Raw genomic sequence first — 16,991 nt, forward strand, 5'->3', positions numbered from 1 at the left:
ACGCACATCGACAAACAGTGATCACAGTACAGTGGGCAAAGCAATTTCAGGAAGCCTGAAGCCTACAAATTAAAATAAACATAATGTGGAGATACGCAGGAGACCATTTAAATGTTTTTTTTTTTAATTAATGGAATTGGCCAGTAAACATAAGACCAATGTGTCAAACATATATCTTTATATTAAATATCTATCACATAGATGAATATTTAAAGATTTTGAAAAGTATAATTTAAAACATATCTTAGGATATTCTTGTGCTGTTATATAGTTTCCTGCTGCTCCACACAAGGTTGAATGATTACATCTGCTACTTTACCTGACTGGTCTCTTGCAAGTACGGTGCGAAGTGTTCCTTAACAATTTGAGGGAGGTAGAATGAAGGCATAACCTCTGAATCTACGAAGTCCAAGCCCCATGTCTTTGTGAAGAAGTCCGATTCCCTTTTTGCTAACCTTGGATCATTTAGTGCAGCTGGAAGATTTACTTGGGAGTGATAAATAGTCCACCTGTGCTGATCTGCAATTACGGAGGGGCTATCACATAAAGTGCTAGAATCACCTGCAAAAAATAAAAAAAAGATTTCAATTGGGAAAAACATCCTCCACAGTAGGTTGAATGCAACATACTACGGTCTACCACGTTACAGATAAACTGAGCACCCTTTTGGCTTTACTAAAACCAGTGTGTATATTCCACAAATGTCTCCGTACCTACAAGTCTCTCTTTCTCTTCCTCTCTTTACTGACATCGTTATCAACTTTATCTTGCAAGTAAAAATTCTGAAACACTTAGTACTACAGTTCTAGTTTTACAACATCCCAAACTGACATACGAAAAATGCTACTTTCCCTTAGTGATAAATTTCCATAATAATCAGTAGTTAGAGCTTTCTTAACCCTTCTTTTCTATACCCGCTTTAGGACCACAGGAGGATGCAGCCCATCCCTGAAGCACCAATCAACAGAGCTCAAGCACACAGGTTCACATGGAGGACCAATTCTGCATTACCACTAACTGCCAGCACATCTATGGAATGTGCGAGCAAGCTAGATATATCAGATTAATCAAAGATGTCTGCTTTATGAAAGCAAATAAAAGGGAAGGCACTGCTACTATGAAATTAGTAGATTACACCAATAACGAACTCTTACTAACTGAACTGAGTTATGGCATGGTGGATGAACAGACAATTCGTACTGCATACAAGTAACCAGATTATATATTACTAAACTTGCAAGACAATAATGATACTCATATATGAATATACTTTTTTTATTATTAATCCAAGGTTTGCATATCTAGCTAGAATTCCAAAGATCAACAAAAATTTAGAACAGCTATCTTTGCCTTCAGTTGCGACTTGTCTTGTGGTTCTCAAGCAGAAATGCTAGTAGTATACATTTCTCCATTCTATATCAAAGATTCATAGCACTCTTTTTTGGGAAAATCTTTTTAGCTTAAAAACAAGTATTTGGAACACTAACTTTAAATGGTTAATGTTGTTAACACTTCATAGCTGCATTTTAGAAAATGAACGTTCCGAAAGTACAGAGCAGTACTTTAAATTTTATAGGAGATTTTTCCTCTAAGGAGAGTGATTTGCACCCTTCTGAAGTTTGTGCTTAAAAAAGTACAGTTGTGTACACTTACAATAAAAGTAAATGTTAAGAGTGTATTCACTGTTGCAGTCTTGACAGTTGGGATTTTCTGATATGAAAGTCCTTGGCCGGACAGACTACCAGAGAAACTTATTTCGCCTCCCAAGCCGGCAGACTCCTTAACCAACATCAGTATACACAGGTATAACGCAGGAGCCAGCCTGTGTCATCACTTCAGTATTTTCTTGGACTTGTGTAAGTGGAGCCTCCGGGCATAGGTGAATACAGAAAGGTGGTACCTAACCCAGGGTAGCCTGGGAAAGTGACCAAGCTAGTCAAATTTGGAGATTCTAAGCCTACCTGGTAGGCCAAGGGGGTAGGAGGGAGGGAAAGAAGACTGCAACAATGAATGCACTCGAACATCTACATCTATGGTAAGTGTACACAACTGTACTACATTCTTCATGTTTCACTATTGCAGTCATGACAGTTGGGAAGATTCCCAAAGCTTAACTGAAGGTGGATGGAGATCGAGGATAGGATCCCCTGTAGGACTGCAGAGGAAAATCCTGCTCTAGACTTTGAGAAAGCCGGCAGGTGGTAGTATTTTGTGAAGGTATGCACAGAAGCCCAAGTGGCTGCCTCCAGAATGTCTTTGGTGGGGACCCCTTAAGGAAAGCTACAGAAGTAGCTGTGGCCCTGGTAGAGTGACGTCTAACCAAAGCAGGGTTTTTTGCCATGATGGTTGTAGCAGAAAGATATGCAGTGTGAAATCCACTTGGTAATGGTCTGCTTAGAAACAGTTTTTTCTTCAGATCTGGGGGGGTAGAGATTGTGAACAGTTGATCTGATTTCCTTAAGGACTTTGTCCTGTCTAGGCAGAAACATAACATTATGTGCACATAACATTCTGTGCACATCCAAGGAGTGCAGTAATCTTTCTCCCCTGTCTGAGGATTGGGGACAAACGGTAGGCAGATGGATGGCTTGATTCAAAGACACACTGGTTACCACCTTAGGCATAAAGAAAGGGTTAGTCCTGAGGGAGACCCTGTCTTTATGGAAGATAATGAGAGGCTCTACTGCCATTAGGGGCCTGTGACTCTGAGACCCTTTTAGCCAAGGTAATGGATAAAAGAAGGGCAGTCTTCCAAGTGAGGAATTTTAAAGAAGTATTAGATGCAGGTTCAAAAGGAGGCAAGTCAATTTTCCAGCACATAGTTGAGGTCCCATGGAGGTGTGTGTTTCCTCCTGGGGGATCAAATGTGTATGATACCAAGACATTCCTAAGGAATTGTTTCACTAGACAGTGTGAGAAGACTGGGGAAAAACAGGAATGTGAGCAGAGATGACTGAGGCATGTATTTTTATGGAGGAATAGGAAAGGCCTTTATCCATTAAACTAGCCAGGTACTCCAGGGAAGGCTGAAATGTTAGCAGAGCTTGACTCAAGGTGATGCCTCTGGCACCAAGCAGAGAAACGTTTCTATTTGGCGGAACAAGATTTCCTAGTGCTAGGCCTTCTTGATCCCTTCAGAATGTTTTGCACTTGTTGACTTAAGCTGGTGTAGCAGTTAGGTGCTGTGGGATAATCAAGTTGAAAGGTTTAGGGTCTGCAGATAGGGGTGAACCATCCTCCCTTTGTCTTGTGTGAGGTCTACCCTCTGCAGTAACTGCCAAAGTTTCAGATTGGTGAGCTGGAGGAGTGGAAACCAGTGTTGCCTGGACCAGTTTGGAGCTATCAGAATGGTCCTTGGGCCCTCTTCTTTATCTTTAGAAGGACTCAACGCAGAAGAGGTAGAGGAGGGAATGTGTAAATGAAGAGCTGAGTCCATAGGAAGGAGAAGGAATCTGTTTCTCTATGCCAATGCCAATCTTGTCCTGGTACAGAATTTCTCCAGTTGAGCATTGTCCTTGCTGGCAAAGAGGTCCACCTGTGGGGTTCCCAATTTCTGAGCTATGCTGAGAAAGATATCTCTGTGTAGGTGTCACTTGTGGGGGTCTGTCAAGTTCCTGCTGAGGTGATCTGCAAGGGAGTTTGTTCCCCTGGCAGATTTACTGTTGCAGTCATCACACTTGGGTTGATTGTCAAAGCTGAAGAAAAGGGTGGAGGCAGTCAAAAAGACTTGAGGCTGGCTAGGATGCCCTGCAAGACTACGGTTGCAAAGCCTGCCCATGATTTGGAGAAGATAAGCAGGTGGTAATGCTTGGTGAATGTATGAACAGAACTCCATATTGCAGCCTACAGGATGTCCCTGGTAGGGATCCCTCTGAGAAAAGCTGCAGAGGTGGAGGTTGCCCTGGTGGAATGTGTCCTGATCCCTTAGGGGTCAGTTTCCCATGATATTTGTAGCAGAAATGGATACAGTGCGCTATCCATTTGGAGATTGTTTGGATATGGCCTTGCTCTCTGTTCCTGCTGCAAAGCTAACTAGCAATTGTTCAGTTTTCCTAAAAGATTTAGTCCTATCCAGGTAGAATCTGAGCTGTCTGTGCACATCTAGAGAATGCAGAATCCTTTTCCCCTTGTTTTGAGGGTTAGGAAAAAAGGTGGGCAAATGAATAGATTGATTGAGAGCCACAATGGACACCACTTTAGGCATGAAAGTTGGGTTAGCACTGAGGGAGACCCTGTCAGCATGAAAAATGATGAAGGGCTCTACAGCCATGAGTGCTTGTAGTTCTGACACTTTTCTAGCTGAAGTGATGGCCAGAAGCAAGGCTGTTTTCCAAGAGAGGAATTTTAAGTCTACTGAAGCCTCAAAGGGTGTAGTGTAAGCTTTTCCATCACAAAGTTAATGTCCCAAGCTGGGGTAGGAGCTCTTCTGGGTGGCCTTAAATTATTAGCCCCTCTTAGGAACTGTTTGATGGGAGGATGAGAAAAGAGAGGTAGCACTGTGCTGTAATGAGCAGAGATGGCAGAGGCATGAATTATAATAGAAGAGAAAGATAGGCCCCTGAAAAGAAGGTCTGCTAGGTAATCCAGGATGAGAAGTAGGGAGGGCTGTGCTGTTTTAGCTCCTTTAGCCTGGATCCAGGTACAAAACCTTTTACACTTGTCAGCATAGGATTTTATAGTGCTGGGGCATCTGGCCTCACATATAACATCCATGACTTACTTGCTTAGGCTGACAACTGGAGGAGACGTCAGGGAATAAGCCAGGCTGCCAGGTTCAGGGTCTGCAATTGTGGATGCATGAATTCCCTATTCTGCTGGGTCAGGAGAGTTGGGATCTGAGGAAGGTGCCATGGAGGCAGGGGTGACAGACTGCGCAGCAGTGGGTACCAGTGCTGGCGTGGCCAGTCTGGGACAATCAAGATCGCTCTTGGTTTTTCCTCCCTTATTTTGAGTAGTACCCTTGTAAGTAGGGGTAGAGGGGGAAATGCAAAAATCGAGAGATTTACCCACTGGAAGTAAAGGGCATCCACTTTCCAGGCTTTGCTGTGAGGTTCCCTGGTGCAGAATTTGTTGAGCTGCTGATTGTTGTGGGAGGCAAAGAGGTCCGCCTTCGGGATGTCCCATTTCTGGGTTACCAGGTTTTAGGTGCTGTGGTCCAGCTGCCACTCGTGTGGGTCTAGGAGATTTCTGCTCAAGTTGTCTGCCAGAGTGTTTTGGGAGCCTGACAGGAATTGTGCTAGCAGGTGAATTTGCATGGCTGAAGCAGTGTGTCAAAGGGTCACGGCTAGCCTGCAGAAGGGATAAGAGTGAGGTCCTCCCTGCCTGTTGATGTACCACATCACTGTGGTGTTGTCGGTTTTGATCAGTAGAGGCACCGGGGAGAGTAGGGGTCTGAAAGTTGTCAAGAGTGTGCTGAACAGCTAGCATCTCTTTTTGGTTGATGTGCAGATGCATTTGATTTGGGCTCCAATGGCCCTGAATGCACCTGCCGTCCAGGTGTGCATACCGGGCTTAATCTGATGCATCTGTGGTTAGGGTCTGGGCGGCGTGGGGTTGTGAAAAGGAAAGGCCCTTGTAGTAGTTGCATGCTGCTGCCCACCAAAGAAAATCTTTCCTTAGACAAGGTATAATAGGTATGATAGTTTCCAGGTCCTGAGAATGTTGACACCAACGGCTCTAAGTACCACTGAAGTTTCCTGATATGCAGTCTGGCATCTGGAATGAGTAGCATGCAGGATGCCATGAACCCTAGAGCTTGCAGGATTTTCTTTGCAGATAACTGGGTTCTGGTGGCTAGTTGAGAGAAGTAGCCTGTCAGATAGGTTTGCTTTTCTGGAGTAAGGAATGCCATCTGGGATGCTGTGTCCAGGCTTGCTCCCAGGAATACAATTGAGTGGGGACTAGTTTGGATTTCTTTTCGTTTATAGTATACCCCAGGGAGGTCAGCAGGCCCTTTACAAAGGTCAGGTGCTGTAAAGCACAGTTGTGTACCTACCATAAATGTAGATGTTCGAGTGTATTCACTATTGCAGTCATTACACTTGGGTTATCCTGCTGGCAGGCTACTGCAGTCGGCCTGAATTCCAAAGTCCTGGTCCGGCGTCGGTTGCTGTCACCTCTTCCCTGACGTCATCGCACCAGGGGTATATAAGATGCAGCGGACGCCATTTTCTTCAGTTTTTCTTGCCCGACATGTCAGGAAAAACATTGCTTATAAAAAGCATATACTAAAATAAACAATACCTTCATCTGCAAGCAAATACACCACATAGGTTGTACAGAATACAGAAGTACAGATAAGTCCCAGCAAAAAAAGGGGGATGGTGGGTGGATAACCTGGAATGCAACAGTGAATATACTCGAACATCTACATTTATGGTAGGTACACAACTGTACATGTTCATCGTGTTTCACAGTTGCAGTCATTACACTTGGGTTGAATCCCAAAGTTGAGGTTGGGCGGCTGGGTCTAATTAGAATTAGGTGTAGCTATGAGGCCCTGCAGAACTGCAGTGGCAAAGCCTGCTCTAGATTTAGAGTAAAGAGGTAAGTGGTAATGCTTGGTAAAAGTGTGCACTGAACTCCAAGTTGCAGCCACCAAAATTTCCTTGGTTGGTATTCCTCTGAGAAAGGCAGCTGATGTGGCTGCTGCCCTGGTCGAATGAGGCCTATTGCCGTTAGGCACTGACTTGCCATGCTGTGCATAGGAGAAATGAATGCAGTGTCCTATCCATTTTGAAATAGTCTGCTTTAAGATGGCCTTTCCTTGTGATCCTGCAGCATATGCCACTAAAAGTTGCTCAGTCTTTCTGAAAGCTTTAGTTTTGTCCAAGTAGAAGCGTAGCTTCATGTGTATGTCCAAAGAATGCAGAAGTCTTTCCACTTTATTCTGGGGATTTGGATAAAAAGTAGGCAAATGAATGGTTTGGTTAAGAGCCACACTGGATACTACCTTTGGCATAAATGTTGGGTTTGTCCTTAGAGAAACCCTGTCCGGGTGGAAAATGATAAAAGGTTCCACTGTCATTAATGCCTGTAACTCTGAGACTCTTCTTGCTGAAGTTATTGCTAGGAGCAGAGCTGTTTTCCATAAGAATTTTATCTCAGCTGTATTGGCTGGCTCAAAAGAAAGCAGTGTGAGCTTTTCCAAGACAAAATTGATGTCCCATGTAGGTATTGGTGCTCTCCTTGGTGGTCTTATGTTTTTGGCCCCTCTGAGGTACTGCCTTAGCAGTGGATGTGAAAAAATAGGTGGTTCCATATTGTAATGAGCTGAAATGGCAGAGGAATGGATCTTAATTGATGAGAAGGATAGGCCTTTGTCCAGCATCTCAGTTAGGTACTGTAAAATCTGAGGAATATTTGGAAAAAGCGGTTCAATTCCTTGTGCTTGATTCCAAGCACAGAATCTCTTCCATTTTTCTGCATAAGGTTTTCTGGTGCTGGGCCTCCTGGCTTCCAAAATGACATCCATAACTGCTTTAGAGAGAGGTGTGTTCTGAGTGGTTATATTACTCGCCATGCAGCCAGATTTAAGGCTCTGAGTTGGCTGTGCAGGATCTGATTGTTTTCTTGGGTCAGAAGATGAGGGAATTTGAGGTAAAGTCCAGGCTGGGCCTTGAGACAAGCTCGTTAGGATTGGGTACCAGTGCTGGCGTGGCCAGTCTGGGGCAATCAGAATCATTTTTGGCTTCTCTTGTCTGACCTTTAGGAGTACCTTGGGGAGGAGAGGGGCAGTGGAGGAAAGGCATAAACTGTCAGGGTTTTCCAGCTGAATGATAGAGCATCCACCTTCCATGCTTGTGTGTGATAAGTCCTTGTGCAGAATCTCTGTAGTTGGCAGTTGTGAGGGGAGGCAAATAGATCTATGTCTGGGCATCCCCATTTCCTTATCATCATGCTGAAGACTTGTGCATCTAGTTTCCACTCGTGAGGGTCCATGAGGTTTCTGCTTAGTTCGTCTGCCAGAGTATTCGTCTTTCCTGGCAGGAATTGTGCTTGCAGATGCACTTGATAGGTCAATGCTGTGTTCCACAAAGTCATGGCTTGCCTGCAGAGGGGGTAGGAATGTGTGCCCCCTTGCTTGTTTATGTACCACATGACTATAGCAATAGTTGTCCTGGATGGAGTAGATCCTTGAAGGCTGTCAGGGCATTCTGTACAGCTAGCATCTCTTTTTGATTGATATGAAGATGCATCTGGCTTGCGGGCCACGTGCCCTGAATACATTTTCCCGCCATGTGTGCCCCCCCAGGCATAATCCGATGCATCTGTTGTTAGTGTCCGCCTGGCTGTGGGTAAAGTGAATGCCTGTCCCTTGTTGTGGTGACAGGCCAGTGCCCACCATCAAAACTCCTGTTGCAGGGAGGGAACGAGAGTAATTATTGTTTCCAGACTGTGGCAATGTTGAGTCCAAACACTTTTTAGATACCATTGTAGCTTCCTCATATGCAGTCTTGCATATGGAATTAGCAGAATGCGGGATGCCATGAAGCCCAAAGCCTGCAGAATTTTTCTTGCAGGTAACTGGGTTTTTGTTGCCATCATTTGGAAGTAATAAGTCAGTTGCCTTTGTTTGTCTGGCGTGAGATAAGCCATCTGGGCAGTTGTATTTAAGCTTATACCCAGGAATATTACCTCTTGAGAGGGCACTAGTTTTGATTTCTTTTCATTTATTGTGTACCCTAGGCAAATTGGTAATCTTTTTACAAATGCCAGATGCTTTAGTACAATGTCCTTGCTCTCTACTTGAATAAGGCAGTCATCCAAGTAGGGATATATTTGAATTCCTCTGTCTGCAAAATGCAATTACTGGTGCCAGGCATTTTGTGAAGACCCTGGGAGCAGTAGATAAGCCAAAGGGCAGTGCAGAGAATTGGTAGTGCATTGAGCCAGCTATGAATCTGAGATATCTTCTGCAAGATTGTCTGATTGGGACATGCAGGTATGCCTCTTTGAGGTCCAAAGTTACGAGCCAAGCCTTCTTGCCCAGCATGGGCAGAAGTTGCTGCAGTGTCAACATTTTGAATTTTGAAACGTCCAGAAAAGTATTTAATGTAGACAGGTCCAGTATTGGTCTCCAGGCTTGGTCCTTTCTGGGTACCAAGAAAAGTCTTGAGTAAAATTCTTGTCCCTGCTCTTGCTGTGGTACTCTTTGAATAGTCCTCATGTCCATGAGAGATGAAATTTGCTTTTGTGCCTCTGCCCATTGATTGTGTGGCAGGTCTGGCATACCTTTTGCCCTTGGGAGGGTGTGAAAGTGGAACCTGTAGCCCTGAGAAAAGTACAGTTTTGTACCTACCATAAATGTAGATGTCCGATAGGTATGCATCTGCAGTCATAACATATGGGTTGTCCTGCGTCAGGCAGCCCTTCGGTCGGCCGGATTCCAAAGTCTGGGTCTGGCCTCGGCTGATGTCGCACTTTCCCCGACGTCAGAGCGTCTGGGGTATAAAAGCATCAGCCGACGCCATTTTCCTCAGTGTTTCTTGCCCCAGATGCCAGGTGCCCTCTAGGAAGGCCAAATTTTGAGGAATGCAATAAATTCCAAACATTTTCCAAAATATATACATATAAATACAAACAAATACACCATAAGAGATCCCCCAGCTAGCTAATGGAGGGGTAAGCACCCTAGGAATACCACAGAGGGGAAGGAGGGAGGGTAAACCTGACTGCAGATGCATACCTATCGGACATCTACATTTATGGTAGGTACAAAACTGTACTATGTCCTTCAAGGATGCATCTGCAGTCATAACATATAGGTAGAATACCAAAGCCAATCTGGCGGAGGAGGTACTAAGAAAAGGATGGTGTAGTTAAGATACCCTGCAGGACTGCTGTAGCAAAACCTGCTCTGGATCTGGAGTATAAAGGTAAATTGTAATGTTTGGCAAATGTATGCACGGAGCTCCATGTAGCAGCTTCTAAAATGTCCTTGGTAGCCACCCCTCTTAGGAAGGCTGTAGTGGTGGCTGTGGCCCTCGTGGAATGAGGCCTAATGCTTGCAGGAACAGTCTTTCCATGAAAAGAGTAACAAAATCGAATGCAATTTCCTATCCACTTTGAAATTGTCTGTTTGGAAATTGCTTTTCCTTGTACCCCAGCAGCATATGCTACAAGGAGTTGGTCAGTCTTTCTGTAACTTTTAGTTCTGTCCAAGTAGTAGCGTAGTTGTCTGTGTATATCCAGAGTGTGTAGAAATTTTTCCCCTTTATTTTGTGGATTTGGGAAGAATGTAGGCAAGTGGATAGCTTGGTTCAAGGATACCCTAGATACCACCTTTGGCATAAAAGTAGGATTGGTTCTCAATGAAACTCTATCCTGATGGAAGATAAGAAATGGCTGTACTGCCATTAAAGCTTGTAACTCAGATACTCTTCTTGCTGAAGTTATGGCCAGAAGGAATGCAGTTTTCCAAGACAGAAACCGTAGATCCGCCGATGCTGCTGGTTCAAAGGGAGGAAGTGTTAGTTTCTCCAGCACAAAGTTGAGATCCCAAGTAGGTAAAGGTGGTTTCCTTGGAGGATTGATGTTTTTGATTCCTCTCAGAAATTGCCTAAGGACAGGATGCGAGAAGATAGGTGGATCAACATTGTATTCTGCTGAAATTGCTGAGGCATGAATCTTAATGGAAGAATAGGACAGGCCATTGTGGAACAATTCTGCTAAGTATTCCAGAATATGTGCCATGCTCGCCACTGTCACATCTAAGCCTTTGCTGTGTTCCAAATGAGAAATCTTTTCCATTTTGCTGAGTATGTCTTCCTTGTGGAAGGCTGAGCTTCCATAATAATGTCCTTTACTCTCTGTGATAAGTTATTTTGAGGGGGGTTTATGGAATTTTCCAGGCAGTTAGCTGCAATGTTTTCAAGTTGGGATGCATGATCTTGAAATTGTTCTGCGTCAGAAGAAGTGGCCATAGGGGGAGAGGCCACGGTTTTGTCTGTGACATGCTCCTCAATAGTGGGTACCAGTGCTGCCTTGGCCAGTCTGGAGCTATCAGAATCACTCTTGGCTGTCTGTTCTGCCCTGATCTACAGTAAAACCTTGGACATTAAATGGGAGAGGTGGGAAGGCATAGACTTTTAGAGCTTTCCAGCTGAAAGAGAGAGAGTCCACCCTCCAAGCTTGTGGGTGGTATGTCCTTGAGCAGAATGTCTTCAGTTGATGATTGTGGGGTGAGGCGAACAGATCTATCTCCGGCTTTCCCCATGCCTGTGTTATGAGTAGAAAGATGTCTGGGTGCAGCATCCATTCGTGTGCATCCATGGTAGTTCTGCTTAAGCTGTCCGCCCGTGCATTTTCTTTCCCTGGCACGAACTGGGACTGTAGTTGGATATTGAGTTTCAAGCATAGTTCCCATAGATTCATGGCCAGCCTGCATAGAGGGTAGGAATGCGTGCCCCCTTGCTTGTTTATGTACCACATGACTGTGGTGTTGTCTGTCCTTATTAACAGATGGCCTTGATGGAGGAAAGGTTTGAAGGCCTCGATTGCGTGTATCACTGCCAGCATTTCCTTTTGGTTTATGTGCATGCGCAGCTGCCCTTGAGACCATAGGCCTTGGATACATTTGCCCTCCATGTGTGCTCCCCATCCTCGGTCTGAAGCGTCCGTGGTGATGATTTGTTTTGTTTTTGGTTTGTTGAAAGGCAACCCTCTGTTGGACTGGCAGGCTTGAGCCCACCACAGAAATTCCTTTTGAAGGCAAGGAATGATTGGTATCAAAGTTTCCAAACTGTGACTGTGCTGAGACCATACACTCCTTGGGTACCATTGTAATTTTCTCATATGCAGCCTGGCTTGTGGAATCAGAATTATGCAGGATGCCATGTAACCCAGGGCCTGCAGGATTTTCCTTGCAGTTAGTAGAGTTTGTCTTGTCAGATTCAAGAAGTAATCCGGTAGTTGTTTTTGTTTTTCTTCTGTGAGAAAGGCCATTTGGGTGGTTGTGTCTAGATCTGCACCCAAAAAGGTTATCCTTTGGGATGGAACAAGTCTTGATTTTTGGATGTTGACTGTGTATCCCAGGGCCTGTAATAGGTGGATGGCATAGTCCAAGTCCTTTATCAAATTTTTCTTGTTGTCTGCTTGTATAAGGCAGTCGTCCAGATATGGGTAGATTTGAATCCCCTGAAGTCTGCAGTGTGCAATTACTGATGCCAGGCATTTCGTGAATACTCTGGGCACAGTAGTTAAGCCAAAGGACAATGCTGAGAATTGATAATGCTCTGATCCTGCAAGAAATCTGAGGTGTCTTCTGCAACTTTGCCGAATAGGGACATGCAGGTATGCCTCCTTAAGATCTAGAGTCACCAGCCAAGACTCCTTGCCCAGCATGGGAAGAAGTTGCTGTAGGGTCAGCATCTTGAATTTTGGCACAATGAGGTAAGTATTCAGTGCGGACAGGTCAAGAATAGGCCTCCATTGATTTTCTTTTCTTGGAACAAGGTATAATCTGGAGTAAAATCCTTGGCCTTGTTCTGAAAGAGGTACCTTTTCTATGGCTTTCATTTGTATTAAGTTGTTGATCTGCTTTAAAGCCTCTGCCCTCTGATTTGGTGGCAGGTTTGGCATTCCGTTTCTTCTTGGCAAAGTGTGGAAATGGAACCTGTATCCTTTGTCTATTATTTGCAGTGTCCATGTGTCCCTTGTAATGTATTGCCAGTTTTTTGAGAATAAAGAAAGCTTTCCGCCCAATGGTGCTTCCAATTGAGCCCTGGTCGGCAGAATCAAAGGAAAGTCATTGAGTCTGTCCAGGTGTGGTAGTTGTTGTTGCTGTTCCTGCACTACCTCTCTGGTTGGTAGGCTGCCACTGACTGCCTCTGTAGGAGCCTCTAGCTTGCCCTCTACCTCTGGGACGCCTGTTCCTGCCCCTCTGGGATCTGTCCGAGTCTGGAAAGGACCAATTCTTAGTAGGCCAGTTTCTGCTGAATCTCGGTGGTTGTACTTGCAGAAAGTCCTTAACTGTTTGCACAGATTTTGCCTTTTCTTCAAACTTCTTTAAGACCTCCTGAGCAGAGGAACCAAATAATTTTTGTTTTTCCATTGGAGCATCCAGGAGTTTAGCTTTAACATGGTCTGGTAAAGATTGTTCCTTCAACCAGGCATGCCTACGAATAACTGCCCCAGTCATAGCTGACCTACATGAAGCTTCCAGTGCATCATAACCACACTACAAAAAATGGTTACTAACCTGCTGTGAGTTATGTACCAGATCCTGAAGGGATTTACGGTCAAGGGGTTCAGAAGAGGAAAGCTTCTTATGCAATTCATCTAACAAATACTCTTGGTACTGTATCATATGAAATTGACAATTTAATGCCCTCATGGAAAGAGTTGCAGAAGTATATACCTTCTTTCCCCATCTCTCTAAAGCTCTAGACTCCCTTTCAGAAGGTAGAGGATTTTTGGCAGTGGCAGCTGCAACCCCTTTTGGGCCCTGAGAAATAGTATCTGGGTCTGCAGAATGGGCCTTGTACAGATGTAGATGAGAATCCGGGACCCTGTAGTATCTATCAGGTTTGGCAGGAGCCGGAGGGAGAGAATCAGAGGCTGTACTAACATCATTGTACACATCATCAATAACATTCAAAACAGGAGGTATAGCTAAGGGCCTATACTGAGGTAAATGTAAAAAGGTCCTTAATCTCTTTCTAGAATCAGAAAATTCCTGACCCTGCCATTGAAAATGTTCTCTCAGAGTGTAGTGTCTCACCAAAGGAAAACTCATCAGGAGGGGAGGCCGAAGGGATAGATTCTTCAGCATCAGAATCCTCGTAGGCCGAATAAGCCTCCTCCTGGTGATCTGACAACACAGATCCATCCGTAGACTCATCTGAAGAGTGCTGGTCAGAGGGCTCAGTCCTGGGCCTTTTGTCTGGTGGTGGTTGAGAGCCCCTGTCCGGGTGAGGCTGAGAACCTCTAATTAAAGAGATAAGGTCCTCTGCAAGGCTGAGGATCTGAGAACTAGAAGTAGGTCTCTGAGAGGTAGTCTTGGGAGGCAAAGCTTTAGCAATTTTAGCAGCTTTAGCCCTGGAAAAAGCCTTAATGGACATGGAAGCAGGGGGTCTGGCTGCACCACGTGCAGGAGTAGACTTGTCCAAAGGGATGGTGTCGGACATTTCCTGGACACTGGTTTCAGTAGGAAGCTCAGTAGCCGACTCAGCCGGGGCCTCCAGGGCCGCGGTGGTCGTTGAGTGGATTCGGTTAAAGGAAGTACCGAGGACTCTGTTTCGGCCGAAACCGAGACACTCGCGGTAGGCCTAACCGTGGTTTCAGCCGAAACCGCAGGCCGCGAGTGTCGGTCCTTGTCCTTCCGTCTTTTCACCAAATGCGAAGTCGGAGTCTCCGACGGCATCTTATATGCAAAAGTAGTCCCAAAGAATTCCTCTGCAAACTCCGACCGACATCTAAGAGTTCGTCGGTTGAAGGAAGCACAGGCTGAACAGGCCGAGACGCCATGGTCTGGGCCTAAGCAAGGGAGGCAATAAGAGTGGAAATCCTTATGAGGTATTTGTTTCCCACAAGTTAAACAATTATTTACTTTATCTGACATCGGCTGAGGCAAGAAAGAATCCCCAACGGGGTACTTAGCTTTTTCGAAGTCTTCGGTAGCGGAATCACAGGAGCTGACCGACCGGCACTTGCGAACTGCTTCTGCTTCGGGCCCCACACGGCAAGAAAGACTGGGGAAAATGGCGTTGGCTGATGCTTTTATACCCCAGACGCTCTGACGTTGGGGAAAGTGCGACATCAGCCGAGGCCAGATCCAGACTTTGGAATCCGGCTGACCGAAGGGCTGCCTGAGGCAGGACAACCCATATGTTATGACTGCAGATGCATCCTTGAAGGACATCATATTCAGTACCCATTTGTCCTGGGCGATCATGTGCCAATTTTGTGAGAAAAGTGCTAGTTTTCCCCCTAAGGGTGCTGCCAAAAGGTAAGTGCTTGGCATTGGTAGTGGGAAGTCATTGGGACGGTTTCCTATATGGTTGTGATTTGTCTTCTCCGCCTTTGGAGACTGAAGCACCCCATTGTTTAAGCCTGTATGAGCCTTGGGGCTGAGATCTGCCTCTAGGGCGTCTGTATCTGCCTCTTTGTGGCCTGTCTGACACTGGAAAGGACCAATTCTTAGAAGGCCAGTTCCTGCTAAATCTGGGTGGCTGAACCTGTAAGAAATCCTTTACTGTCTGAATTGATTTCGCTTTATCCTCCATTTTCTTTAACACCTCTTCTGCCTTAACACCAAACAAAGTATCATGCTGTAATGGAGCATCCAATAATTTTGCTTTAACATGATCAGGCAGACTCTGTTCCTTTAACAAAGCATGCCTTTGAATGACAGAGCCTGTTACTGCGGCCCTGCAAGAAGCCTCTAGTGAATCAAAACCACATTGCAAAGTATGCTTTCCCACTTGTTCAGCTGCATGCAATAAATCCTGCATTTCCTTGTTTTCAGGACATTCAGAGTTTGTCAGCATTTTCTGTTTTAGCAGAGACATTAAAGCCCTTACAGCTAAAGTAGCAGAGGTGTAAACTTTTTCCCCCCATCTGTCCAGTGCTCTAGAATCTCTATCAGAGGGAACAGGGTTTTTTGCAGTGGAAGCCTTGACCCCTTTCGGACCCTGATATATAGTTTCTGGGTCAGCAGCAGGGTTTTCATAAAAAGATTTATGTGAATCTGGAACCCTGTAGTATCTATCTGGCTTAACTGGTGCAGGGGGTAAAGAATCATGAGACAGACTGGACTCAGAAAATACATCTACAATGTCTAGCACAGGAGGAATTGCAAGAGGTCTGTGTTGAGGCAATAAAAGAAAGTCTCTGAGCCTTTTCTTGGATTCTGAATAATCTTGGCTCTCCCAGTGGACATGCTCCCTCATGGTGTGCAGGGTTTCCCAAAAAGAATAGTCCTCAGGAGGAGAGGCTGAAGGGATAGATTCTTCAGCATCAGAGTCCTCATAGGGAGGAAGAGAATATCCCTGTTCTGAAGATGAATCAGATGAAATAGAAACCTGGTCAAAGGAATCATAGTCAGTGTCTTGCCTAGGCCTTTTCTCAGGAGGGGGATGGGAACCCCTGATCAAAGTAATTAGGTCCTCGGTCATTTTAAGCATCTATTTCTTAGGCATGGATGACTGTCCAGGAGAATACTGTACTTGTTTCTTTGTCTTTAAAGGTGTTTTAGACTTTGCCTTGGTTGCTGAAGTGGTCTTGATAGAAAGCGGAGTAGGTCTGAAAACACCCTCAGAAGCTGATACCTGCTCAGCGGCTCTGGAGCCATCTGAAGGAATAGTTTCCGTAGGCCCAATACCTTGAGTTTCCAGAGGCCTAGTTAGTCTCCACGTGGGAGTTGGAGGCAGCCTGTGGCTCTGAGGTAGCGGGTGTCAGGGGCTGCGAAAGCACCTCACTGAGAACCGGCGACTGGCCTAAAAGAGGCTTCTTCATCGGTTTTGGACTTCGGATGCCTGTCCTTTTCTTTTTCCTTGCGCTTTTTATGAACTCCGGTCATCAGCTGTTCTGACGGCATTATATAGTTAAACCTTCGGCCAAAGTAATGGAAAGCAAAATCGAACCGACGCTTAATAGTGCGTTGGTTAAATCTAGCACAAAACCGACAACTAGCAACATCGTGGTCAGGGCCTAAGCAAGGAATGCAGTAAGAATTAAAATCCTTATGTGGTATTTGCTTCCCACAAGAAATACAATTGTTAACTTTTACTGACATCGGTCTGGAGCAAGAAAAAGTTTCCCCAATGGGGGTACTTAGATTTATTGAAGACTTCGGATCTGAAATTCAAATTCGAAAATCTGAGGAGTCGGCTGACCGGCACTTGCGAACTGCTTTTGCTTCGGGCACCGCGCGGCAAGAAAGACTTAAGAAAATGGCGTCGGCTGCATCTTGTATACCCCTGGCGCTCTGACGTCAGGGAAGAGGCGACAGCAACTGATGCCGGACCAGGACTTTGGAATTCAGGCCG

At 45.2% G+C, this 16,991-nt stretch overlaps 1 protein-coding gene across 1 annotated transcript in view; it reads right to left on the minus strand.

The window, feature by feature from the left end:
- VPS54 (VPS54 subunit of GARP complex) overlaps window positions 1-16,991 on the minus strand; it is a 1,876,392-nt gene that overhangs the window by 1,475,151 nt on the left and 384,250 nt on the right. Inside the window, exon 5 of the mRNA XM_044055553.1 lies at window positions 320-561. Within this exon, the coding sequence (XP_043911488.1) occupies window positions 320-561 (242 nt within the window). The remainder of the gene's footprint in view (window positions 1-319; window positions 562-16,991) is intronic.

The sequence above is a fragment of the Protopterus annectens genome, chromosome 1.part2 (assembly GCF_019279795.1).
Source record: "Protopterus annectens isolate FY-2018-M chromosome 1.part2, PAN1.0, whole genome shotgun sequence".
Taxonomy (NCBI): domain Eukaryota; kingdom Metazoa; phylum Chordata; order Ceratodontiformes; family Protopteridae; genus Protopterus; species Protopterus annectens.